Genomic DNA, 27,498 nt, shown 5'->3' with positions numbered 1-27,498 from the left:
GATTAGTAAATGTTCCATGAATGGAAAAATAATGAGGAAAACAAAACCTTGCTGCTCCTCACTACACTAGCAATAGATTAAGCATCACTTTTTCTTTTTTTTTGAGAAAAAGATTAAGCATCACTTTACAGATTACAAGATAGAAATATAAGATGCAATTTAGCACCCCCTAATTAATGTATCACAAGCTAAGTCCTATATCACTTGTTAGAGAGGACGATCCAATCAATAGAGCAAGGTAGTGTAAAAGAGTTGGTTCCAAGTGTCTGGCAAACCAGGAAGGCACCAATGGCTACAATCAGCTGAACGCCCAGGATTCGCTCTCTGCCCTGGACTCAAATCTCCGCTGTAGATTGAAGGGTGCCCATCTTTTCGGAGCTCTGAAAGCTTTGTAATGTCTAGCAGAAATGGAGGTCTTCGCATTTCTCGGATCACATTGTCCATCACTCTCATCTGATCTGGATATGTCGTCCCCGGATAAATTACCCCACTCACTATCATCGGTGATGTTTCTCCATAGCAGTTCCTGGTGGTTGTAGGTGTTGCTCCCCCATTCCATTCATTTGGGCTGTCAATATACCAGGTCATTCATGTTAGTTATCCATGTACTTAAAAGAAAACCAAAACACAGATCAAGAAAGAAACTATCTTGCACATAAGCCATTGCTGCATTTCAAAGTATCAATAGTTATAGACATCTTTAACTTGCTGACCATTTTTTTCACATGTGTAAGAGAATGTGTTTCAGGAAATATCCAAACAAAGTTGCCGAGACATGCAGACATAAAAATATCAAGCTAACATGTGAAATTCTACAAGCCAGTATCCCAATAGCTGCTAGCATGTAATGTCAACATAATGGAGGCCTTGATTGGAGAGATGTGATACCACCTTTCTCTGTTTAGGAGTACATAACCAGTTTTGTCATCTTTGAAGGTTGTACCGACATAAGTAGTGCTCTTTCTATTCCTAATTCTCAGAACATGGCATGTGTTTTGCTGCATTACAATTCTTCCCTAAACAAATGTGTATAATTTGTTTTGTACATTTTAACTCTGGAAGTAGTTGAGGTGTTACATAAAAAATAAAACTGTAGCAGTACCATTTACTCTAATGTCTGAAGTAGCAAATTGATATCTGCTCAACCTTATCAACTCTCGGATCAAAATAGACATATATAAATGGAGTGATATTTTTGGTGCTTGGAGTTGGCAGAACTCCCAATACATGTAATGAATGAAGCCTGGAATTTTTATTTTTATTTTTTGATGGAATGAAGCCTGGAATTTGAACCAAGTCAACCAACACAATAATTTGAGACAGGGAGACATAGTGGAACTCACTCGTAATGTGTGGGAGATATGGAGAGAAAGAAAACTCGGGTCCTTGTGGGATCGATGTATTTGTCGACCCAATTTGCCCATGTTCTTATTCCTTTCTCCAAAGCAGCCAGCCGATCCATATCTCTGTAATATTTACCACCTGATTCCATGTAATCCCACCTACACGTTACCAAATCACCAAAAAACATGGTTAATGTGAAATACTACTATAGCGGTATAGCCACAAATACCATTAGTCCCTTATAATATCTAAGACCACCTAACTTGCGCAGTTGTGCGTTTCCATCTTATGTTGTCATATTATTTATTAACATGCACACTATTACGAAATTTCGATTTTTGACGATTCGGTTATGAACCCCTATTGTATAGAGAATTGTGACATGTTATGGCATCAAACTATCTTTTTATGTGACATACGTTATTCGGACAATTAAGTGTGACATGTTCAACTGTTAACTGATGTTTGTATCAAAAAAATGACATTGTGCATGTGTAACAAAATCTTTGCTCACCCTTGGAGAGCTCCGGTGTGACTCCACCAGTGACCGGTATTAAACGAGAGCACATCGGCAGACCGCCACGCCTTGCTGTTCTCCGATATGTCCTCAAGCCTCAGAACTCTCTTTCCTTCCATCATTTCAACGTCGACCAGATATGGAGCTCGGTAGTATTGCAAGGTGACACCATAGTCCTGCATTATTGTAGCAAAACCCAAGTAAGGGACCGTTTGGATTGTCATGATTCTTTCATTCCTTAGGTGATAACTTTTCTAGACAAGAAACATGATATGGTGCTATCCAGCCTATCCAGCTGTAATCAACAAATTGACCCCTTTGGGTCCCCCCAAACAGTTCCTATGGATTCTTTTGGTCTGTTCAAAGTTCAAACCATTGTTTAAGAACATATAAATTCTGCAATTTTAATTAAAAACTGGGTCTTGAAAGTCTTTGATGAAATGCAAACTCCCAGAAACAAGTTCAACAAAATGCCAAAACCCAGAATCAAGCAAGGTTTTAAAAAATGTGAGAGACTAACCAAGAAACTGAATGTTGAGAGTGGATCTCCTTTCACCATTTGGGTTTGGGTCTGAGGAGCTGCAGAGTAAATCAAGCAAACCAAAGACTCCCATTGGTTCCTCCCAAGTGAATCACCTACAAACATGACTGTTTTCCCTTTCATTTTGAGCAAAAACTCAACCCCATTGAACCTACCAAGAACAACAATATGCTAAACAAAGATTCAATCATACACACTAAGCCAAAAAGACACCAGCTTGAGCACTAATTTACCTTGGAAGCTCACAATTGAGGGGTCTCCATCTATACTTGAGGTACTTGGAATCTGGGCGGCCATACATTTGGCAATTGAACTCAGGGTCTATGATTAAAGGGCACTCAGAAGATTGGTACATTGGATAAGAGTCATCTTGGACCCAAGTGCCTGCAAACATTGCGCAAGTGGTTTGGTTGGTGTGGATCATTGGCCCTGAGCTTTGGTGATGGGTGTTGTGGTGGTTCCTCATGCTCAATATCACAGCAGAGTGGGAACATTGAAGCAGAGCTAGACAAAGAATGGCTAAGCAACACAAAAGGGCCATTGGAGAGGGTATTGGGTGGTGAAGAACAAATGCAAAAGCTGCTGGAAAAAGAAGAAGAAACAGAGAAAGAGAGGGTGCTATTAAAAGAAGCAGCTATTGTAATTTAAAAAACAAAAGGTGAAATCTTGGGTGCTGCTTATAAAAAAGAAGAGTTGGGTGCTTGTTTGTTGTGTTTTGGATTTGTTGTGGGTATATTATTATATATGAAGGTCTGGTGAGATTGGTTCACGTGAGGACGGTGGGCGGTGGTCTAGAGGCTGATTTGCATTGCAGATATGAGCTTGACACTTCTTTCTCTCTTACTGGAAATCTGAAAATCCTTTGAGATGGTCTCCAAGTGATTTTGTCCGATTGGGTTTTTTTTTCTTTTCTAAAAGAAAATTGCTAAATCCAATTGCCCAAAAACTGTTGTCTCTGTGTGCAAGATTGTAGAATAATATTGAACACTTGAATTAGAATTATCAAAATGATTTTGAGTAGCAGCATGTGTTAGACAGTTAGAGAATCAGAAATTACACAAAAATTCTTGTGGTCTAGGCGTCTGCAACCTTTCAATGAATTTGCATAACTACTCTCAAGTTTATTGTTTCTAACTTCTAAAGAAAATGACGAAAGTCAACAGTCTGTATTCATTTTTCCAAATCTATCGAAATAATCTAGTTAAGATAATTCATCTTTCCATTACTGTGGTTTTTTTTATATACATTTTATCGCGTATCCGTTTTCGTAAATTGCATCTATCATGCATGAGAAGTAAAATGCTAGTCTAATAACTTGAGGGAAGGTCAGGATGGCCAAGGTTGTGTGCCAAAGTCCAGTCTCATAAAACTGCAATTGTGCTGGAACCTGGAGGGAGGCAGCTAATGTTGGTTATGAGGTCACCCCAATCATTTCAAGGGTGTGAGGTCAGTTCAATATGTCATGTCTAGGCGCCTCAAAGTTGGATTCTTATCTCCATCAAATTATAAAAGGCAGAACTTTTCTTATGAAAGAGCTTCTTCTCTCCTTAGAAAGCTAGGTAGATGTTCTTTGCTTTCCTTGTCAACATCTACATAGAACATCATTCTAGTTTGCTTTGCTACAATATGCTTTATGGAAGAATAAAAAAGAAAAAAGTTACAAGCCTCATACACTTGTTATCACTATTCAAGTCACCTTCACCATCATGATTCATGAATTGGGTTCTGATTTTGACAAAAGCCTTGTAAGAGAAAGTGAGACGCTCTTTAACTTCTCCTTATTATGCTTCATAGGGTACAATGATTTACACAATGAACATCCCTATCTAAATATCTAAACTTTAATTTATAACACTCATAATATTGCATTCTGCTGGTTCATACGATGGATTAGTATAATTTTTCAGCCTGGCAAATTTTCTTCAAACTTTTGAAGACATCACTCGACTGCAATACCGAACAAATCATTAACAAATTAAGGAGCCCTTTATGCGTGGATATACATCACGCACTTTCCCCTTCAAAATTATGAGCTGACTTGAGAATAATGAATACAGGCAGCTATATAGGATACTACGACACACGAACTCTCGTCTCTTCTATTTAATTTACTGTCTATATAACAACAGCAGCCAACTTTGATGTCCTGCTGCTTATATTGCTTGAACTCTAGACAGCTCTTATCAATGCATGATCTCCTTTTACCTGCAAAACTTCCGGCAACAGATGTAGGAACACTAGGCACATCACCTTCTCAAGTAAATTCATCAATACACGACACATTCCTTGCCGGCGATAGTGAAACTTGGTAGCAACAAGAAGTACATCGGCCACCTTCTCTCCATGGATCCTTTGAACAAACAAGAAAGCCACTAAGAATAAATATACTGGTAGTTGGTACACAATGCCATACATTTCCAAAATAAGCAGAATAAAGCTCAACTAAGTCACCTTACAGTAGCTACAGTGATTAGCTCATCATTGCCCTCCAGTAACACTGTATAGAACTCTTGAAAGTTCAAGCGATTGAGATTTGACCTGCAAAATTTCAAAAGCGGTATCATTATCAGGTGGTATTCCTGGACTTCGGAAGTGACAAGTTTTTCCAAAAATGAGTACATTAAATAGACAAAAGCCCAAAGAGCCCAAGGCCCATACAACAAATAGAAGCAGTCAAATCCAATCAGCTCGTTCGTGAAGAAGATCAACACACTGTAAAAAGACACAGAGCAGCAAGTAAGCCGCTCCCACTCCCAGGCAAGTACCAGGAGGCACCGCAACAAAAATCCACCACTCCAGTCTCCGGACAAGGGAAGAGACCATTTCACAGGGGCAGCAGTGATCATGGGAGCATCTCGAAGATCCAGACAATTTGCATTCCAGAACTCAAGAGCTAGGGAGTGGCTAGTCTAGAATGAATCACATCCGAGGGAAATATAGGTTTGTGATCATAGAGGCACCTGCAACGACATTTCCATATCTCTCAGAAAATGCAGGGAAGCTTACCAAGGTAAGACACCAGTTTCTATTCAGACCCTGTAGTTGCATGTAAATATCGATCTGAACCAAGCATCAAGAGTTGTCATTCTTTGTTTAGTGTTGTATTTGAAACCCAACTGAGATCCAAACCACACTAACTCAACCCAAGTACAGAGGACAATGAGATGCTCACTAGTCTCATCAAATTTTCCACAAATAGGACTCAGAGAGGAGGGAGTGAGTTTACTCTGAGAAAGGTTTTTAGAAGTAGCAATAGCCCCACTCAGAGCCTTCCAAAGGAAAGTTTTAATCTTTGGAGGAGACTTTATCTTCCAGAGCTGTTTAAGAGTCCACTGTGTGAGAAGTACCACAGTATACTCATCCCTTTTGTTCCAAGGCCAAACCAGCTTCTAGTTGACCAGTCGATGACCTCGGAGATCAACTGAGGCTCAGAGACCAAGTGACCAAGTTAAGTTGCCAACACTAACTGGAAAACGTTTCCCTAAAAGCCTCTGGAGGCCCAAAGATATCTAATTGTTTAAAACAGTCGTATGCCACATCAATGGCATCATCAACATGAAGGAAGGATATACAATAGATAAGAAGCTGAATTATGATTTAGGAAAGACAAGGTTCCTCTTGGCGAAAGATATTATAACTATGCATATATATGACCGTCAATCATATCGCTGTGAGCTGTACATATATTTAGAATGGCAAAATACAGTACCTATCCCTTGATTATGTGTAGGTCATATCATGTGTCGGAGGATTGTATGTTGATGAAGTTGGTTTTCCTAAAGTTAAATTGTGCTTAATATAATGTTGATAACTTCATATTAGTGCAGGTTTTTTCAGAAATTATAAACCACTGTAACAGCAGGTTCTGCTCTCTTGATTATGGTTCAGGAATTATATATTTGCAAATTTGCAAAAGAGTGGATATGAGTCATATGACCATGAGGTCCATTCCATGACAATTCACTTGCTATATGCTGAAGACTGAGATCAGCATTTATCACTTTGCTGGAACAATGTCGTTCCACATTGATTTATGTATTCAGTTGATAAGATATTGGGTTCAGTATCACAGAATGCTTTCAACCTCTTGGCTAATCCGATGTAATGAGGATGGTGCCTTGCTAAGCAGATGAGTAATCTTTTTCAGTAACTTGACGTTATTAGGAAGCTATGCAATGTTGTGTGGTGTGACTATGACTCTATGAGCCATTAGAAAGGAATGCTCCCTTGGGATTGTTTATTTAGTCTACGTATCTAGAGTCAAATAAGACGTAATTTGGAGAATGAATTTTCTGATATCTATTAATCTCACACTGGAAACTATATATAGAGAATGCATTGTGCTACAACTCTATGTACTACGTACTACACGTACTACCATATACATAATAGGTAAGTACTAACTACACGATATACATGCCTAAATTATATTCTATGACTCACGCTGATACTCTCCCTCAAGTTGGCGCATATATATACATCCATTATGCCCAACTTACTAAGTGAGTCATAAAACGTTTTTTTAGAAACTCCTTTAGTGAGAATATCTGCAAGCTGCTCTTCACTAGAGACAAAAAGAAAACTAATAATCTTTGCATCTAGCTTTTCTTTTATGAAATGACGATCCACCTCCACGTGTTTAGTACGATCATGTTGTACTGAATTTTGTGATATGTCAATTGCTGCTTTGTTGTCACAATACAATTGCATAACACTTTTTAACTTAACACCCAAATCACGTAGTAGATTTCTCAGCCACAACAATTCACACACTCCATGAGCCATACTTCTATACTCAGCCTTAGCACTAGATCTGACCACAACTTTCTGCTTCTTACTCTTCCATGTGACTAAATTACCTCCCACAAAGGTAAAATAACCTGATGTCGACCTCTTGTTTGTAATATTTCCAGCCCAGTTTGCATTTGTAAGCCACTAACCTCAAGAATGTTGTTGTGTTTAGAGAACATTACTCCTCTCCCTGGAGTTGACTTCAAGTACCTCAAAATTCTCACAACAGCATCCATGTGACTCTTGCTTGGATTTATGCATGAACTGGCTCACTACACTCACTGCATAAGCAATATTTGGTCTAGTATGGGTCAAATAGATCAAGCGCCCAACTAACCTCTGATAGCGAGCTCGATCAGTCGGTTTCTTGTCTGGATACTCTGCTAGATGATGGTTTTGCTCGATAGGGGTGTCGATATGTGTGCAATCTAACATACATGTCTCTGTCAACAAATCAAGTATGTACTTTCTCTGGCACAAGTAGATCACGTCTCTCCCCCTTGCTACTTCAATCCCTAAGAAAAACTTGAGATCACCCAAGTTCTTCATCTCAAACTCAAAAAACAAATGTCCCTGCAGCCGATCCATCTCTACAATATCATTGCCAGTAATCACCATATCATCAACATATATAATCAAAACTACTACCTTCCCTTGCTGATGCTTAAGAAATATGGTATGATCTGAATTACTCTGTTTGTAACCATTCTTCCGCATAAACTGTGATAACCTCCCAAACCAGGCATGAGGTGACTGTTTGAGACCATATAGAGACTTTCTCAATTTGCACACAAAATCACTAGAAGTAGTTACGTACCCTGGAGGGAGACTCATAGACACATCTTCAGCTAACTCTCATGAAGAAATGCATTCTTGACATCAAACTGTCGGAGTTGCCAATTCAAACTAGCAGCAAATGAAAAGAGCACTCAGACAATGTTCATCTTTGCAACAGGAGCAAAAGTCTCATCATAATCAATATCATATGTCTGAGTACACCCTTCGCAACAAGGCATGTTTTATACCTGCTAATTGATCCATCTGCATTATGCTTCACATTGAACACCTAACGATACCCTACAGTCTTTTTGCCATGTGGTGGAGGCACAAGTTCCCAAGTATCATTTTTCTGCTTTTCTCCATTTTGGATCCCCTAATGCATTCTGCACTTTGTTAGGTACTGATAAAGCAGATATTTGATTCACAAAAGATTCATATGACTTTGATAATCTCCTAGTGGACATATAACTGGTTACTGCATATTTTGATTTGGCATGTAAACTAAGTTCATATCTTTTGGGGGGTTGACCTTTAGTAGACCTGTTTGGTAACACATATTGCCCACTATCAGACTCACTACTAGTACCAGTTGATGGACATACCTTAGTTGAGTGACCTTCTGCACCAGTAAGTCGTTGGTCGGGGGTATAAGTGATGGCGGGAGGGGCAGTTGTTCTCTCAACTATTGGTTCTTCTTCTGAAACTTGGGTGTCTGATGCTTCTACCTCAGGTGGAGCTTCTGCCACTGTTGGTACCTGATTATCTGAAGTTTCCACCTCAGAATGAACGTCTGCTACTGGAGTAAAGGTATTTCCAACAATGACTATGTCTAATTCCTCCCCCTGGCCATGATACAACTCTTCAAAAAAATGAATTCTCCCCCTGAAGGGCTGGATCAGAAGAGGTAAAATAACTCATGTCTTCAAATAAAGTAACATCTATAGTGACATAGTACTTTCTGGTGGGTGGATGGTAACACCTGCATCCTTTCTTATTGCTTCCATATCCAACAAACACACAATTGATGAGTGTGAAAAGATCTCCCTGACCGAGTATCTCCCTGGTGAGAAGATCATGAAAATCACATACATGGGAAAAAATGTTACAGAGCATCGAGACTCAATGTTCAACTGGACAACAGATAACAAGTGATGTGATAAATCAGGTACATATAGAACATTATGAAGTTCTAAAATATGAGTGAAATGAATTGACCCTCTCCCTAACACTAGAAAAGTCTCACCATTAGCATTAGTAACATAAGACACTGGTGGAGGAGATAACTTAGTAATATAGTGAGATTTATCATAAGTCATATGATCAGAGGCGCCAAAATCAATAATTCAAGTATCAGAACCAACAAAGTTAGAAACTTTTAAAGTCATACTGATCTTACCACCAACCCGAGATTTATCAAAAATGTTACCATTTGTACAGTATTAGCCCAATGTATGTCTAGAGTCGTGTGAGAACTCAACTCTCCAACCAGTCTTGCCATCCAACTCTCGAATAGCATTCTTAGCATCACTCATGTGGACAAAATCAATGAAAACATAACTGGGTGGTCTCTTTGCAACCCATATTCTGATGACTGCTGATAATTCCGAAGTTACGGAAGTCAACTTCAAGCTCTCTTTTTGTAACCAGAGAATCCAAATTGCCAACATACACACGAGACATTTTTTTTCCGGGTGTACTGATCAAATTCCTGGGTGTGTTAATAAATAAAGAGAAATAAGCCTGATGGAGCGGATCGGGTCAGACTGGAACACCGGGTCAAATAGCTGAAATCGGGTCGGGTAGATCTGAAGCGAGTTGAGCAAATAGAATGGAGATGACGACGCTGAGAGTAGCAAACGCCGAGACTTGGAGTCTGATCCAGTCGATGAGAGGAGCGAGAGCAGCAGGCGCCGACGTCAGAAACAAACCGAGCCGATCAGAGAAGCAGCATTGTTGGAGAAGACGTTGATCGGAGAAGCAGCGGTGCTGGAGAGAACGCCGATCGGAGAAGCAGCGGTGTTGGAGATGACGCCGATCAAAGAAGCATACGCCAACGACAGGAGATGACGCCGAGTCGGGAGAGATCGCCAGAAGTGATGGCGCCGATGGTGGTGTATCCTCACACCCAATAGTCAAAGTCAAGCTGATGGTGCCCAATAGTCAATGGGTTGCATAAGTCAACGTCGACGAAATTGAGAAGAAATAAAACCCTAACAGTAGGGTTCAATTCTACAAATATATTGCAGCGGAAAAAAGAGACAAAGTCTTTTCGGATCTTTGCTCTGATACCAAGTCAAATAAGACGTAATTTGGAGAATGAATTTTCTGAAATCTATTCATCTCACACTGGAGGCTATATATAGAGAATACATTGTACTATAACTCTATGTACTACGTACTACACGTACTACTATATAGAGAATATGTAAGTACTAACTACACGTTATACATCCCTAAATTACATCTTAAGTTGTGTCCGTGTCTTTTCTCGTTGTCTTTTTTCTCCTTCTTTCCTCTGGAGGTCTTGGGTTAGCAGCGGTGGGGGGCAAGTCTTCGTCTCGTGTCGTGTTGGTTTCTACGTTGGGGGTCTGGGTCTTTCCCTCCCCTTATCGGGCATGGGACGTTGGTGAGGACAACATCCCTGGTGTTGTGATTCCTCGTCTCCAATTTTCATGTTTAAGATCTTGTCTCAAATCGTTTTGGCTATCCGAGATTGGATCGTTTCAGGGGGTTATGACTAAGGAGATAACGATGTTGGCGGTGGTGCGCACGTTACCCAAGTTTAGCAGATCTACGGTGTGGGTGCCTCTTCCTCGGGGGCCTCGGGGTGTCCTTAGCAGGTGGATATGGGTTTGGGTTTGGCGCAAAGCGCTCAATTAGGCTTTGTTAGCTGCTATGTTAGAGAATTAGGAGGTGGCTCTTTTGGTAATTGAATCAGTCAATTAGATAGAGCATGCAGGTTCCCCTGGCGGTGTTGCGGTTGCGATCCCTGTTGAGGGGACCCCCTAGATGACGAGTGGTTTCTTTAGATCTTGTTAGGTTACCTCCTCTGAGTAGAATGACCCTAGCGGGATAATAAGTGAGTAGTCTTACATTTAGTTGATTTGGACATTTGGTTACTCTGGTGCCTTTTCATTAATGGTTTGTAGTATTGAGTTAGATATGTTTTTTCTTATTTGGCTCGCATAATTCAATTGTTTCGAAGCCCTAGAGGGTGTTTCATGTTCATGTTACTTCCTACCCTTCTATATATGACAAAATCATTAATTCTAAAAAAGAAGAAGTTACCTAGTATATATAGTTGTGTTTGGAGTCTTTGTAAGAAGTTTTGTTTTCTGATAATTGCTAATAGCATATATAGAATTTCTTTGGGAATACTTAGCCCAGAACTCATAGCTCGTTCCTGCCTAAGTTTACAGCTAAAATCTCAGTATTTTTGATTATTTCTTGCTGAGTTCTTTTGCTTCCTAGTGTTATTGTTCTAATCTAGCCAATACGGCAGAACCTATTAGCTTCTGCCTTGCATTGCTACTGGCTTTCTATTTTATTCTATTACTAGAGAGCAATTGTTTGTCTGTGTAGGAATGTATTACTGAATCTGAATGTTCAATTCTTCTCTTAGATTATGAGTGGCACACCAGATCGAGCGTCAGGGGTTGCTTTTAAGTTTGTTTGGAGGATGGGAGTCACGATCTGCCCGATTCTACTTGAAAACAGGTCTCACTTCCCCTTTAATGTGAGCGAAAGACTAGCATCTTTCAACTATATATGCAGAGAATATAAGCACTACATCTACCTTGAATTTGTCCACCAAACAAAGATAGCATGAACTGAAATGATTGAAGAACTGTTGACTAGGCTGTTATCAAAGACGGATACATTTACTGCCAGAGAACAACCACCGACTGTTCCAGGAATGAAGGTACAAATAAGAAGTTTATTCTTTACATTTTTTATGTTGCATCTTCTGGATCCTACTTGGTCACACCGGAACAATTTTTCTTATTAGTGGATCATTCCAATTGAAAAGATAAATCATGGAAACTTCTTTACACTTTTTATTTTATTTTTTGGGAGTGGAAACTTCTTTACACTGAACTGTTGTTTACTTAAAGTTTTGGCAGGAAGATATACAGAACCTTCATAGTTTCAAGGGATGCTTTTTCACGATCCCATCCTTAAGACCTTCCTCGTATGACTTCTTCAACAGGCCTTTTCCTATCTGGGTCGGTATTTGTTTCACCAAGAAGGCAAGCACATTTCACGTGTCAGCTGCAGAGGATACGCCACATCGAGGTCATTTGGCTGCTCTGTACTGCATTGCATCAATAGTTTCCTAAACAGATCAGTTGTTGCGGATTTCCTCTAACAATTGTAGAAATTGATCAACAACCAACGAAACTCGATACTTGCGAATCAGTTTCTTTGCTAAAATGTATCATTCCACTCATGAGGTTGAGGGATTAATTAATTTCGTATATAGCATACATGAGTTTCTCCTGATATCAATCTGTCATACTCTCACAATTATGCATATTGACATGGCCAAAGTGCCAAAACCAATTCACGCAACTTTCCTCCTTCATCCCCAATGTCGGTTTACCTTCACTTTTGTTCTCCAATGTTGGTTCATTTGTGTATCGATCACTCTGAAAAAGTGAAGACCTTTTTATGGTCTGCATGGTATACAGACACCAACCGGAGTGATGATGCAGCGGGTAGGCCTCATCATTTAGCCCGTAGATCTGAAAAGTCCGCGGAGACCCGCAAGCCCGACGAGCTTTTACTCGGTCCGGCCCGGCTCGCGAGAAAGCCTGCCAAAGCTCGCTTCTGTAAGTAGAGGCCTGGGCTTAAATTAGAGGTGTGAAACCCGGCCCGTCCCGTAAAAGCCCGTCAAATAATAAAATATTATATAAACATATTTTATTAGGTTTAGAATAAAATTATCGCATTATGAAACAACTATATGAAGGAAACTTCTTGGGATCAATTGACACCAGTCGATATGATCGGTATATATATTTAGTGACCCTGTAAAAATTTCATCCAATTCGGACCTCGTTTAACCGTCGGAATTTCCGATAAACCGAAAACAACACTAATATGTTATAAGGGAACACCCATTACCAAAATGCGAACACCGAAAGTCGTTTGCATATCTCAAATCTCCTAATTTTTGTCATTGATTGTGTGCGGTCGCACTAAGGAAACCCATTTAGCAAAGCCCCGGTCAATGAGGATTTTAATATGTTAAAACGCCTTTTTTTGTTGACCGTAGGTACGAACGGTAAAAAAATATCCAAAACGAACGAAATTTTTACGGGTTCCCTAAATATATGTACTTATCACATCTGCTGGTGTCAATCGACTATATTTCGAACTGGAGTTATTGATCGCCGAAGCGTCCACTAATGTATCATCACCTTTATATTAGGTTTATAATAAAATTATCGCATTATGAAGCGACTATGTGGAAGAAACTTCTTGGGATCGATCGACACCAGCCGGTGTGATTAGTATATATATTTAGTGACCCTGTCAAAATTTCATCCAATTCGGACTTCGTTTGACCGTCAGAATTTTCGGTAAATCGAAAACACCACTAATATGCCCTAAGGCAGGACCTATTACAAATATGCGAATGCCGAAAGCCGTTTGCATATCTGAAATCAACTAATTTTTGTTACATATCTTGTGCGGTCGAACTGAATAAATCTATTTGGTAAAGTCCCGGTCAATGGGATTTTTCAATATGTCAAAACACATTTTTTTTAATTGACCGTTGGTACGAACGGTCAAACCATGTCGAAAACGGACGAAATTTTTACGGGTTTCCTAAATATATATACTGATCACATCTACTGGTGTCGATCAACCATATTTCGAACTGAAATTGTCGATCGCCGAAGTGTCTACTTATGTATTATAACTTTTATATTGGGTTTATAATAAAACTATCACATTATGAAGCGACTATATGAAGAAAACTTATCGGAATCAATCAACACCATACGATGTAATTAGTATATATATTTAGTAATAATTTTAATATTTCATCCAATTCAAACCTCATTTGACCGTCATATTTTTCAGTAAATCGAAAACACCACTAATATGCCATAAGGGAGGACATATTACAAATATGCGAACGCCGAAAGCCGTTTGCATATATGAAATCACATAATTTTTGTTACCTATAGTGCGCGGTCGCACTGAAGAAATCTATTTGGCAAAGCCTCGATCAATGGGGTTTCAATATGTCAAAACGCTTCTTTTTTAGTTGACCGTTGGTACGAACGGTCAAATCATGTCCAAAACGGACGAAATTTTTACCGGTTCCCTAAATATATATACCGATCACATCTACTGGTGTCGATCGACCATATTTTAAATTGGAGTTGTCGATCGCCGAAGTGTCCACTAATGTATTATAACCTTTTATATTAGATTTATAATAAAACTATCATATTATGAAGCGACTATATGAAAGAAACTTCTCAGAATCGATGGAGACTATCCGATGTGATCAGTATATATATTTAATGATCATTTTAAAATTTCATCCAATTCGGATCTCGTTTGATCGTCAAAATTTCCGGTAAACCAAAAACAATACTAATATGCCATAAGGGGGGGGACCCATTACCAAGATGCGAATGCGAAAAACTATTTATATATTTAAAATCACCTAATTTTTGTCACCGATCGTGCGTGGTCGCAACGAGAAAACCCATTTGGCAAAGCCCCGGTCAATGAGTTTTATTATGTGAAACGCCTCTTTTTTTGGTTGACCGAAAATTCCGACGGTTAAACGAGGTCCGAATTGGATGAAATTTTTACGGGGTCCGTAAATATATATATCAATCACATCTATTAGTATCGATCGACAATATTTCGAAACTAGAATTGATTTGTGATTTTTTTTAGAATATTTTATAATAATTCTTTTATTGTTTCAAACTCTTAAATTAGAGTATTATATTTTTTTCTAATAGAAGCCCGAAAGGCCCGGCCCGTAAAAGCTCGCAAGGCCCGCTTTAGGTGGGCGGACTTGGATATTTGTATTTATAAAAATACCCAGCCCAGCCCGCCACTTATTTAAATTTATTAAGGTCCGACCCGACCCAAACCCGCCACTCATGGGCCGAATCCGGCCCATTGACGGGCCCTAGATGAAGCGATGTAACGTAGAATTTCCCCCTTTTTATATCTTCAATAATTCATTTGTTCTGTGACACTCCACACGAAATCAACATCAAAGATCTAAAGCATATCTAATCCATCACAGAAACGTTGACAAAGGGCCATTATAGTGCGCGGAGATCTGGCATCTTCCTCTTGTTTTTTTTTTTTGTGATCAAGGCATCTTCTAAATGATAAATATTTCTACGAGAGATTAGAAATTGAGTCTTGGTCGAAGAGTGGTGTGAAAATACTGTTGCATTAAGGCGCTATATAATTTTGTTGAAAATACTCGCTATATAGCTCGCTATTTCTATAGTTGCAAGGATCTGCCCTCTTTTCCACTTTCATTCTCAATCAGACTTTGAAGCAAGAAGATGGCTGAAGCGCTGGTTAACGTTCTCCTTGAGCGTTTGGCTACAATCACCTTTGACAAGGTTGGAGAAGAGTTCAGACTGGTCACTGGTGTTGAGAAAGAAGTCATGTGCCTCACCCGCAATCTGGAAGCCATAAGAGCTGTGTTGGAGGATGCAGAGCAGAGGCAAGTGACGCAGGCCACAGTGAGACGTTGGCTTAGTGAACTGACTGAAGTTTCCTTAGAAATGGATGACGTGTTGGATGAGTGGATCACTGAAGTTCTCAAGCGCCAAATGGAGAGACAAGAACAAGAAGATGGAAGGGCTCTCAATGATGTTGCAACTAAGAAGAAGGTATGCTTCCCCTGCCTTTCCTCTTGCTTTTGTTTCGGCCAAGCCAATCAGTTATTGCTTCGTCGTGATATTTCTGTGAGGATCAAAGAGCTTAATGAAAGAATAGATTTGATTGGTAAGGAAAAGGAAAGTTTCACCTTTCAAAGCACCACAAGGGTAGCCGAACTTCCTCGACGACCAAAATCTACTTCTCTTCCCAATGTCAAAACATTCGGTCGAGATAACGAAAAAAACCTCATAGTTAGCAAGCTGCTAAGTGAGGGCAGTCAAGAAAAAGAGGTTCCTCTAATCATCCCTATAGTAGGGATGGGGGGAATGGGGAAAACAACTCTTGCCCAACTTGTCTATAATGATGAAAATGTTAAATCTCATTATGACAAGAGAATATGGGTCTGTGTCTCAGATCCATTCGAAGAGAGCAAAGTAGCAAGAGCTATCATTGAAGAACTAGATAGAAATAATAGCTCAAAAAATTCAGATGAGTTGCAAACTCTAATGCAGTGCATATATGAATTGCTTGAGGGTAAAAGGTTTCTACTTGTTTTAGACGATGTGTGGAGTCCAACACTTACTCAATGGGAAGAATTGATCAAACCTTTACGTAATGGTGCTATAGGCAGTAGAGTATTGGTGACCACTCGAAAGGAGGAGATTGTTGTTTTGATGAAAGCAACAACTCAAATGATCTCGTTGAAGAAGTTAGGGGAAGCATTTTGTTTGTCACTGTTCTATTACAGTGCAGATGTGGACGAGAGCAGGGTGTCTAAAGAGTTTCTAGACGTCGGGTTAGAGATTGTGAAAAGGTGCAAGGGGTTGCCTCTTGTTGCAAAGACGTTGGGAAGCCTCATGCGAAATAAGAACAAGATTCAGGAATGGCGAGCGATTTTAAATAGTAAGATATGGGAATTGAAAGTGATTGAACATGAAGTATTTCAGCCTTTGCTACTAAGTTATTATGATTTGGATCCACCACTCAGACTTTGTCTTTTGTACTGCATTATATATCCAAAAGATTGTGTGTACTATAAGAGTAATTTGGTTGAGTTGTGGATGTCACAAGACTATCTGAATGCCAAAGGATGTGAAAACAAAGAAATAATAGGTCAAGCTTATTTCGATGATCTACTAATGCGGTCATTCTTTCAAGATATTGAGGTGGATGATGAAAACGGAGACATCAGATGCAAAATTCATGATACTGTACATGACTTTTTGCAATATTTGACAAAGAATGAATGTTTGATTTTGGATCTTGAGTTGGATGCTAGTGACAAATCAGAGGTGGCAAATGATAAAATTCGTCATTTGTCTGTGTTGCATTACACCACGAGTGATTCATTCATTTCAGTGGAATCTATTTTGCGCAAGTATAAAAAGCTGCGTACACTGACAGTGGCAGACGTTACTATCACTAGCTCAATGTTTGAGTTGATAGTACAATTGAAATGTCTGAGGACACTAGTTTTGCGTGTTGAGTGGGACTTTGATCCCGAATGTATAGGCGGACTGATACATTTGAGGTATTTTGCTTTATGTGGTAGTACTAGATTGAAGGAATTACCAAGCGCCATGAGCAGCTTATACAATTTGCAAACCTTGCGACTTGTTAATTGCTTTCGTCTCACAAAAGTAGATGTGAGAAGGCTGATTAACTTGAGGCATCTTTATGTTGAAAGATGTGAAGCTCGAGGGTCAATCATAGGGATTGAGAAATTAACACATCTGCAGACACTAGATGTGTTTCGTGTCGGAGGTTGTGAAGATGTTAACAAGTTGGAAGATCTGAAGGGCTTAAACCAGCTTCAACTGCATCTTATTATTCAGATTGAAGGAGCTGTAAATATGGTGGAGGAGAATGCAGCAATTATGGTGAATAAAGCTCACCTCGCGAATTTGAGACTGGAGTTTCGGAATAGGTTAGAGCAAAGAAAAATCATGGATGGATTAGAGCCGCATGCAGCTTTGGAATATTTAACCATCTGCGGTTATAAAGGCAGCGTCTTCTCCGATTGGTTGTCCTCCCTGCACCGCGTGAAAGTCCTCTCCCTTGAGGACTGCCCAAACTGTGAGATTTTGCCTCCTTTAGGGAAACTGGCGTCCCTTGAATCATTGGTCATTAGAGGTTTCCATGGAGTCAAAAAGGTTGGAGTTGGGTTTTTGGGAGTAGAACAAGGACAGACCTCCTCGTCTTCTGTGTTCATATCATTCCCCAACCTCAAACAACTCACCTTCCATGACATGGGGTCCTGGAAAGAGTGGGAAGGAGTGGAAGAGGAGACTTCTGACGATGTTACAATCATGCCATGCCTCCCTCACTTGACCATTTCTAGCTGCTACGATTTAGAAACACTGCCGGACTTCCTGCGCAACAAACCACTGCAGAAAATGACCATCAGATCTTCTCCAATTTTCCGAAGACTTTGGGAAGGAGAAGATGAGGAGCGGGCCGAGATTCCTCACTTTACTCCTTTGTTATCTGATGATGCATCTTCCTGTGAAGCTGAAGCTGACTACGAATCTGATTATGTATATTCCTTGGAAGGTGAAGCTGACTTTGAATCTGATGAGGTACATTTGCTTCAATGTTAAGAGTTATTGTTTTTGCTTCATTTAATTTGATATGTCATGTTGATTTAGATGTGTAATTCTCTTATTCCTCTATCATTCATTTCATTCCAGGCTTCACCTTCTCTTGAAAGTTGAAACAAGCACATTTCTCTAATGCCGCATTATATTTCAACACGGTGAGCTTAATATGTGCACTCATATGTTATTATTTGCATCACATGGCACTGTTCTATATGAGTCTTTGGATTTATAATTGAATCATTTCTTTTGCCACCATGTATTATAGGGATGCATCTCCAAAGGGAAGCCAATACTGGATGGGGGAAGGAACCATCAATTGAGCATCAGGCATTGTCTTTTTCCAACTTTCAGATACATCAGGGATCAAGTTTGGTCTATCCACAGGTAATGTAGTGCTCTCATAGTCTGAGTTTTATGCCAAGTTCTGTATTTATAAGCCAAGTAAGTCGCTTTTATACAGGAGATGATGATTCATGGCCATGTGAATAGCTCGAGGGATTGCTGGACTTCCAATTCCAATACCAGATGATCTTCAGTTCTTCACCACTAAGGTTTGTGTTTCTTTTGTGCTGATGTTTCAGATGAGAAATACCCCATAAATCTTTTGACAGTTGGTAGGTTTGTTGATTTTCTTTATTAAACCAAGTTATAGCCGAGTCCTCTATGTATTTATTGTAGATGTGAGCCACACCAGGCTACTTGTACTGCTTGTATTGAAGCTGCATGCAATCGTCAGGGCAATTAAATTTGGGAAGCTGCATAAGTACCAACTTGTAGATCATATTATAACTTGAAGCTGTTGGTTTTCAAGTTGGAGTTTTAGCACGTTACAGAAAGCGTTTTGGTTAGTTACATAAACCAATATGATGGAGCATAGTCAAGAACATATGTGACAATGAGCTAGAGAGGTCACAAACAGCGCCTATTAGAGACATGTACCTAAAACATTGAAAGAAGCATAACAGTACTTAAGTGTGTCAGCTCGAATACCTTCCTGGTTGGTTATCAAACTCTCCTAATCATCCTGCTGGAGGTGTACGCTTCTCAAAGATTATTTATTTATTTTTTATGCTGTGCCCAATCATCTGATGCTGGAAGTACATTTCAGAAAGATTGCAAGCACCCTTCTGTATGGAATTGGGAGTCTAGGCTGTAAGGTTCTTCTGGTTAAACTCCTGAAGACAAGATAAACCCTCAGGCACTCTTCCAGTGTGAAAAAATTCCAGAATAATTTAAAAGAAATCTATAGGTAGCAGAATAAAACCTTATGTCATGTAGAATTATCCATTTTATTTGGTTTCAACTTTCAAGATACAGTCAAGTCTAAATAACATATCAATTGCAGAAGAACAGAGCACCAAGCCACCAAGATGAAGCAGTACAATTATTTAGGATGGCCTTCGAGTTGAACAGCTGATGGGATGCTAATACGGTAAACTTTCTATATCATGACCTGAAGTCCTCAGTTCATGTGTTTTTGGCACATATATATAGCTCTAAACACAGTGCTTTGTAATATACACCTCTGCATGTATAAAACGGCGGCTTGCAATGTAGTGGAACTGCTGTACTTCAGTACTTGTGACTTAAGGTGCAACTGCATGCAGCTGGATTTTCTGAGAAAATGACTATTCGCTTTGTATGAGTATTCATTTACTTGAAATCATTGAATTTCAACATTGTTCTGTTAGATTATGAGTAACGCACTAATGAGCATCAGAGATAGCTTTTAACTTTTTTTGGTTGTTCGGCTGACCCAGGTGGAGGATGAGAATAACTATCTGCCTAAATTAACTTTCAGCCAGATCTCACTTCCTGATTAATGTGAGATAGTGATAGACTAGCATCAAATCACCATCATCTTTGAACTGCCTTAGAGATTCTGTACTCATGCAGAGAGGATAAGCACTATATCTCCCTTCACCACAGAATCTTCCTTGTTTTATGTCCGCCAAATAAAGACAGCACGATTTGAATGAGTGAAGAACTGTTCACTAGCTTGTTGTCGAAGACAGATACATCAAGTCATCAATTGTTCCAGACATGAAGGTATGGAAAAAACTGTATTAATTACATTGATCTTGCACCTTCTGGATCCAACTTCGTCATCAGACTGAAACATGTTTTCTTAATAATGTCTTTCCAATTGAAAATAAAAATAAAATGATGGACGGCAGGTCCTTACATTGAACTCTTGATTACTTAGTGGTATTCGTAGGTACATTATGAAGAACCTTCATATTGTACTTTAATTTGAGACGATCTTATATATATGCAAGATGATCTGCATTTGCTAAACATTATTACTAGTCAGCATTTAGCATATATTTATACATTAATATCTGTGCAATTCTTTATTCATCAGCCTGTTAGAAGTCTATTAGCTAGCAAATGTCAAAATCTGTCATTGTACCATTTGTACGTGATTCAATTGTCCTATTCAAGAGATGCTCTTGCACGATTTATGACTGTCTTCCTTCTATGACTTCTCCAACAGGTCTTTTCCTATCTGGGACAGTATTTGTTTCACCAAGTACACTTCATGTTTCAGCTGCAGAGGATACGCCACATCGAGGTCATTTGGCTGCTTGTACTGCATACAGCTATTTTGATCCATTGCATCAAGAGTTTCCTTAGAAGTTCAGTATTAAGTCTCTACATTGGATCGGAGGTGACAATCATGATCAGGCAGAGAGACATGTTCTTGAAGCAGAATCGAAGATCTACCTGGTTGATTGGGAATTTGCGATATCCTTTTCCGTCTGACCGATTCTTGAGCTTTAGTATGTACCAATTACATCCACATGCAGACATTTTCAGACCAAAAGTCATACATCCACATCGGCCATGTAATTTGCTGAAAAATTGCCCTTTTGTAGTGAATCTAGGCCTCAACTTTATGTACCTCCCAAGTTGAAGCCGAGTCAAGTTCCTTATCTAAGTTTTCCAATAAAGCTCAACGAGAGAATCATGGTAATGGAAGTATACACTCTCACTCTTGAGCTGAAATCTTTTTATTATCCAAAAAAAAAAAGAAAAAACAGAATTTATGTCTTGGTTTCAATTTTGTTGAATGACTGGTGTCAAGAAACAGTCTGAAGGTCTGATCGAGCAGTGTTCGTTCCGACTCTAGTCCCATGGTAAATTACTATGTTCTCCCCTGTCTCTGACCTCCACGTCAGCTTATTAGTGCAAATTCGTGACGGTAACATATGATTGGGCGAGTCTAAGACATCATATTGTTTTTTTAAGATAAAGACATTATAAATGATGGATGAAGTAAAGAGAAATAGAAAGGGAGGTGAAGGTCTTAGAGGGGGTGAATATGACTGTTACAATTTTTTCACGAATTTTTGTGTTCAGAGATATTACAAGTGTTTGGTAACTTGACGAACAGTTTATCGAATTATGAACTGAAAACAGTAAAAATAATCACACAACACCACAATGTTTTTTACTCGTTGACACCCTGAATTCAGGGAGAAAAACTGTGTGCCCCTAACTTTTGAGGGACAAAGACTTCCTCTATGTACCAATACATCTTTTACGAGTTTGTAGCAATATGAGAATATCAAGCCATCCTTATATCCTATGTAAGACCTAGTCTCTAGACTACTCTACCTCACTTGTCTCTCGCGTGTTTACACAATGAAATTTGCACTGAGACGAAATAGACATATACTAGCTAACTGATAACCAGCCCTGCTTGGAAAGTCTTATCATGACCTGTTGCACTACAAATCTGCCATGGTATGCAACATCATGAAAGAGATGTAAAAGTTGTGTTATGATTTTGTTCAAGCCTTGAGATTTACAATCAACATAGGAAGACTCAGGGCCCCAAGAACATGCAAATGACTTTGATTTAAAGAAAATGCAAATTCTCAATTTTTTCCACATCAAACACAAAGCAACATGCTCCGCATTTATAGACAAGGGGGATACCTAGGTTTAGGCAGATCCCAACTGCCTCTAAGAGCACTAACCGCCTTGGACACTTCTGAAGGCATTGAGAGTGACATGAGGAGAAATACTAAAAACCATTAGCAACAAGATAAAAACCCACTAACCATTTTTTTGGGATGTTAAGCAAATTATACAAAGACAAATGGTTAATAGCAACTTGATCCTAACACTAAACATGACCTAGCAAGAGGCATAGATTAGTGCATCATGAATTTGAGATCTCAAGGTATTCGAGACCGAGAGAAGAGAAATATCACAAGTAAGATCAATCTTAACAGCCAAGACAGATGAGCTGCTTAGCTAGACGTGAGATTTGGAGATCATGAAATATATCACAAGGTTGGCTTCTCAAGCACGAGTCAAGCAACTCGGATAGGAACAATAAACCAATGAAGTACCCAGAACTAGGATACAACACATACTTGATACCCCAGTGAGGATACAAGACATACGTGTCATCCTCTGTGAAAAACCATGAGATGCATGTGCATGTTTTTACTTGAGGAACATGGGCCAATGGGCCAAGTGCTTCTTTGGGTTTTGGCTGTGAGTGTTTTGTTTGTTAAGGGAGTGCCAAATACTTTGTATTTAGAGGAGGTGTTGAATTAGAAACTTTCCAAGAGGTTACTGCAAGTTTAATGGGAGAATGAAATACGGGAAAGGGGAATAATGATTAGGAAGGTGCATAATAATTGTATGTAAATTCTAGAGTGGGGAAAATCTTATTCTTTTCATGAGTTTAGTTTATGAAAACATGGGTCACGAAGTTAATGTCACATCTTAATTTATATGTACTAAAAAATCTCTATAAATTAATAAATTCGGGTTTGAGGAAATTTATTATTTGCAAGATATTAATATATTGATAAATTAATAATATATTAATTTATCGATTAATTAATAACTTATTAATTTATCAAGGTATAATATATATTTTCTTTCACTTTTTCGAAGTAAAAAAAGTTTTACTTTGTTTATGCAATCATGCACCACATTATTTCTTTATAAATTAATAAACTCGGGACTGACAAAATTTATTATTTTAATGAAATATTAATATATCGATAAATTAATAATCTATTAATTTAATAATAACTTACTAATTTATCAAGGTATAATATATTTATTCTTTCACTTTTTTTGAAAAAAAAGGTTTACTTTGTTCATGCACCACATTATTTGGTTTATCACGGAAATGAAAAAATTATGTTGTTTGATATATTATATTAATTTATTTAGTGAAATACTCATAAATGTATAATTTATTATATAAATTATGTCATTATTAATTTATATATTCGATGGGGTCTATATGAATTATCAAACGCTAATCTCTGGCGTACGTCGATATGTTGTTTGAGGATGTATGAGAGGGGAGACATTTATTTATGAGTTATGACTTATAAGAAGAGGAGTCAAATACTTTATATCTTAGGACCAAAAGGAGATTAAGCTGCTGTTTGTTTCAGGAGCTTATGTTGATAATCATGTTAAAACGATTTTTCCCGGTTCCGAAATCCTAATCCTGCAGTTTTAGGGGCATTTAAACATACACCCAAAAATATAGACCTATTTTATATTACACTCGTCTCTTAATTGACACCAAACATATTTATTACGCCGTCTACTTTTTGAAAAAGAAATACTTTGGTTCTAAATAAGAGAATCTTATTTTGCTGATATTTATTAAATGTACCACTCTCCTAATACATAACCACAAAATCTAGAAATGACATGTATCACTTGATTGAAGCATATGTCTTTGTTTCAAAATCCAACTATGATAGAGTAAGCTGAATTCAATATATAGCCCTTGATTGTAGCATCAGATATTGATTTATTCTCATCCATGATCGAAGCAACATAATTAAATATAGGGGATTTAGAGATTATATAATCTTTACATATGAAACCTTGATATATGAGGTTCTCAATTTTAGTTTCCAACCTTTATTCATGATATTAGTCGGTTTAATTTTTGTGATATGAATGGATTGCTCGATTTCACAAGTCTCTATGGCGTTGGTTTGTCAACAACTTTTATTTTCGCTTATTCCAGTATGTTTTTCTTTGGATCTGTTTGGTAGGTATTGAGCTTCTAATTGTATGAATTGCCTATGTTTGTGGTGTTTGTTGTTGTGTGGTTCCAGTATCATAGGTATGACTCCCATTTGAATTATGTCGTATAGGTATATGTGATTTTTTGTTGAGTAAAATATGTTGGTGAGGTGTATTCTACTTGTAATTCGGGTTGTTGTACCTGTGTGATAGGCAAAGGTGCCTAAAAGGCAGGTGGGTTTGAGGGGTATTTGTTTGATTGTTTTTATTTCTTGTGGAATAGGTAATGTCTATTCAGTAGGTTAAATTTTTAGAATGTGTACATTAATTGTTCTTTGAAAATAGGTGGATTTGGTTTGTTAATTTTGCTCTATAGGTAGGATTTACTTTCTTAGTTAAGGAGTGTACGTGGGTTTCATCGATAGGATGTATTGTTGGGATTATCACACTTAACTATAAACTACCTCTGGGATATGGTTGCTATTATAGAAAATGAATATAGAGGGATTATACACCTATATCATATATACAATCTAAAAACAATACAAAAAATTCATAACCTACTAATGGTCAACGGTTGAATATATAGAAATAAAAATATATGTAAGAGTAATCTGTAACATACACTGGAAAAAGGAAAATTAGACAACTATTTCTTGATGTATTTTTGAAAGTGGAAAGAATATAATATCATATTGTATGATTAAATTAGGGGTGGGCATAAAAAACGGAAATCCCGATCCCGTCCCGAAATTCATAGGGATGGGACGGGACGGAGGTTTAAAAACGTTCGTCCCGTCCCGATCCTGTCCCGTTTCATAATAGTGGGATGGGACGTGGGACGAATAATTTTTATCCCGCTTCGTCCCTTCCCGTCCCACCTTTAATGAAAACTTAAAAATTCTTATATATTTGTATCAAAATGAAACTAATTTATGTTATTAATAACTCCAAAATTATATCAACTCAAATAATAACGGTAAATTATAATATTTTGAACATAATTTTTTTTTTGTTAAAATTTCATTATTGAATGTTTTTTTGTTAATGAAAAAGTAAAAATATAGATTTTTATTTAACTTTATAGGAAGGTGAAATTTGTCCCGTCCCAACCGGGATTAATCCCGAGTGGGATGCATTCTTAAAAACCCTCGTCCTGTCCCGATCCCGTCACGATTCAAAAGAGTGGGACGGGACGTGGGATGAGCTTTGTCCCGTCAAATCCCGTCATGTGCCCACCCCTAGATTAAATAGCCTTAAAGTGGCGATCTGACCAGTCCGTATTCTTTCCACCTTGCAAGATGAAACGGTTAAGGAATTTTCATATATGCTCGTTCAAGCTATCCACCGAACTCGAAGGGAGACTGACGAACCAGCCCGAGGCCTCATCAGTGAGCATTTACTGAAAGGCATGGCACGATTTAGCGTCCGTGTACCGCGTGCTCGCCAAGCTAGATTGGAAGTTCTCCAAATGAGTATACGGGTCAAAGCGCCCATTGTATTTAGTGACCTTCAGCGGTTTTTCCCCCCAATGGGCGTCGCTCTCTTTGCACCAGCTGGCTGAACAGGCCGGCTCGACCTCCATATCCCACGTGCAATTGGCGCAGCGTGCTCTTGATCTCAATTACATCGACTCTTTTGGTCAGACGCTCCAAAGTATCATTCATAAGTAGCAAGAGCTGAGTCTGGAGATCTTATGTGGGTGGACCCACTGGGACCTCCGGGTCATCCTGATCCACCTCGGGGTTCTCCATGCCCAGGTCTACATAATGCGGTACTGGGGCCGGCCGGCCCAATAACGCATTGATCAGAGGTTGGGTGATATGCACCGTTTTACGTGGTGGTCTCGGACGTCATGGGGCTGCGGGTGTTTCCAGGGCCTTATCTGCATGTATTCGGCCTTCGAGAGGGATATGGAAGAGTTGTTGCTCTTTCTCGAGTGCGGCCGAGCGTGCCAAGGTGGCATGTGTGGCCTAACGCTTTAGCTCCATCTCGGCCTGGAGCCTCTTGTAGTCTTGGAGGGCTAACTCTAGTGCGACTTGAGGGCCTATGAAGGGAACATGGGATGACCCTCCAATTGTGGTTTGTGAATTAGGGAACGGTCCCCCGGCCTCAAGCTACGGATCAAGGAACAGTCTTAGCGAAAGTGTCGTGTCTGCCTCCGGGGGAGGGGACCGACGGGGCGATTGTGGATTCTCGTGTTCATTCAGAGTCAGCATTGTTATCAAGCTGGAAGAGCCTTGCTCACAAAGACTTTCCTTCTAGCGCCAAAGGTTATAGGAGTTAAATCCGGGGGACCTAACTTCATAGCCTTGTATTACGATATGTCAGCTCAGTGGGACCTCTACATAACATGTGTCAAAGTCAAAGGACTAGCAGTGCGCCGGCCTTTGACCCTCTGAAGCCCAAGTTAAAATCCATAACAAAATTTAAGTTCGAGAGTTAAAGAACTCAGGAATACGTTACTTTTCTTAGGTGGTTTAGGCAACCTATTTATAGGCGCATTGGAAGATATGTCTGGCTCTTCTCTCAATGTGAGAATGTGTGCCAACACATAGCGTCTTTATCATTTAGGCAAGCCACCGTGGGTGGCGTTAACGATAATACCCGAGCAAGCAGTGACGCTACCGGATCGGATTGCCAGCCAGCCAGGCATACTAGGTCTCCGGTCACGGTCCGACAACCGGAATAGGAGGAGATTAAGCCGGTAATCGCCCCATTCATAGGGTGGTGTTAACATGTTGAAAATATTGGAAGAGATTGATTGTAGTCGAGGCAAGATAAGGGAGAAGAACATTGAGATCGGGCCTCAAAAGGGAAGAAAGGCATGATATGAGAGAGGAGAGGTGCAGGAGAGTTGTGTTTTTATGTTTCCAGCACTACAAGTATGTTTAGGTTAAATAAAAAATTGCATTGACCAAATGTTTTCATGACGGTTGCAAATCATCATAGCTCATCACAACGTTTACGATGGTTGAAAAATCGTCATAAGAAACTATTTCACGACAGATAAAAAAAGG

General features: G+C 39.0%; 2 protein-coding genes across 6 annotated transcripts; one reads left to right on the top strand and one right to left on the bottom strand.

Annotated features, from left to right (window-relative positions):
* Nucleotides 1-73: 73 nt before the first annotated feature.
* On the bottom strand, nt 74-3,237 carry LOC126786437 (protein PMR5-like). Its single transcript, XM_050512268.1, has 5 exons — nt 2,636-3,237; nt 2,382-2,553; nt 1,859-2,037; nt 1,344-1,502; nt 74-568 (listed from the first exon to the last, which is right to left on the bottom strand). Exons 1-5 carry the CDS (start codon nt 2,941-2,943, stop codon nt 226-228), a joined length of 1,161 nt encoding a protein of 386 aa, XP_050368225.1. The 5' UTR covers nt 2,944-3,237; the 3' UTR covers nt 74-225.
* Nucleotides 3,238-15,417: 12,180 nt separating this feature from the next.
* Nucleotides 15,418-21,414, top strand: LOC126786424 (putative disease resistance protein RGA3). 5 transcript variants are annotated; one of them, XM_050512252.1, is made up of 10 exons: nt 15,418-18,433; nt 18,545-18,609; nt 18,720-18,838; nt 18,915-19,005; nt 19,133-19,451; nt 19,563-19,703; nt 19,800-19,886; nt 20,012-20,093; nt 20,215-20,503; nt 20,952-21,414. In XM_050512252.1, exons 1-2 carry the CDS (start codon nt 15,533-15,535, stop codon nt 18,566-18,568), a joined length of 2,925 nt encoding a protein of 974 aa, XP_050368209.1. In that variant the 5' UTR covers nt 15,418-15,532; the 3' UTR covers nt 18,569-18,609; nt 18,720-18,838; nt 18,915-19,005; nt 19,133-19,451; nt 19,563-19,703; nt 19,800-19,886; nt 20,012-20,093; nt 20,215-20,503; nt 20,952-21,414. The 5 variants fall into 5 exon arrangements, with proteins under 5 accessions (XP_050368209.1, XP_050368208.1, XP_050368207.1 ...); XM_050512251.1 differs by having other exon boundaries at nt 19,133-19,489; XM_050512250.1 differs by having other exon boundaries at nt 19,133-19,703; nt 20,012-20,045.
* The last annotated feature ends 6,084 nt before the right edge of the window (nt 21,415-27,498 follow it).

This window comes from Argentina anserina, chromosome 3 (assembly GCF_933775445.1).
Source record: "Argentina anserina chromosome 3, drPotAnse1.1, whole genome shotgun sequence".
NCBI classification, from domain to species: Eukaryota; Viridiplantae; Streptophyta; class Magnoliopsida; order Rosales; family Rosaceae; genus Argentina; species Argentina anserina.
This window is presented reverse-complemented; position numbering and strand designations above follow the sequence as displayed.

Bases quoted from the DNA above. Each gene is read 5' to 3' on its own strand.
- LOC126786437 (XM_050512268.1), bottom strand. From the start codon at position 2,943: ATGGCCCTTTTGTGTTGCTTAGCCATTCTTTGTCTAGCTCTGCTTCAA. The intron at 1,503-1,858 runs GTGAGCAAAGAT...GGTAACGTGTAG, and splicing joins CACACCGGAGCTCTCCAAGG to GTGGGATTACATGGAATCAG. The intron at 569-1,343 runs GTGAGTTCCACT...GTATATTGACAG, and splicing joins ATATCTCCCACACATTACGA to CCCAAATGAATGGAATGGGG.
- LOC126786424 (XM_050512252.1), top strand. From the start codon at position 15,533: ATGGCTGAAGCGCTGGTTAACGTTCTCCTTGAGCGTTTGGCTACAATC. The intron at 18,434-18,544 runs GTACATTTGCTT...ATTTCATTCCAG, and splicing joins CTGACTTTGAATCTGATGAG to GCTTCACCTTCTCTTGAAAG.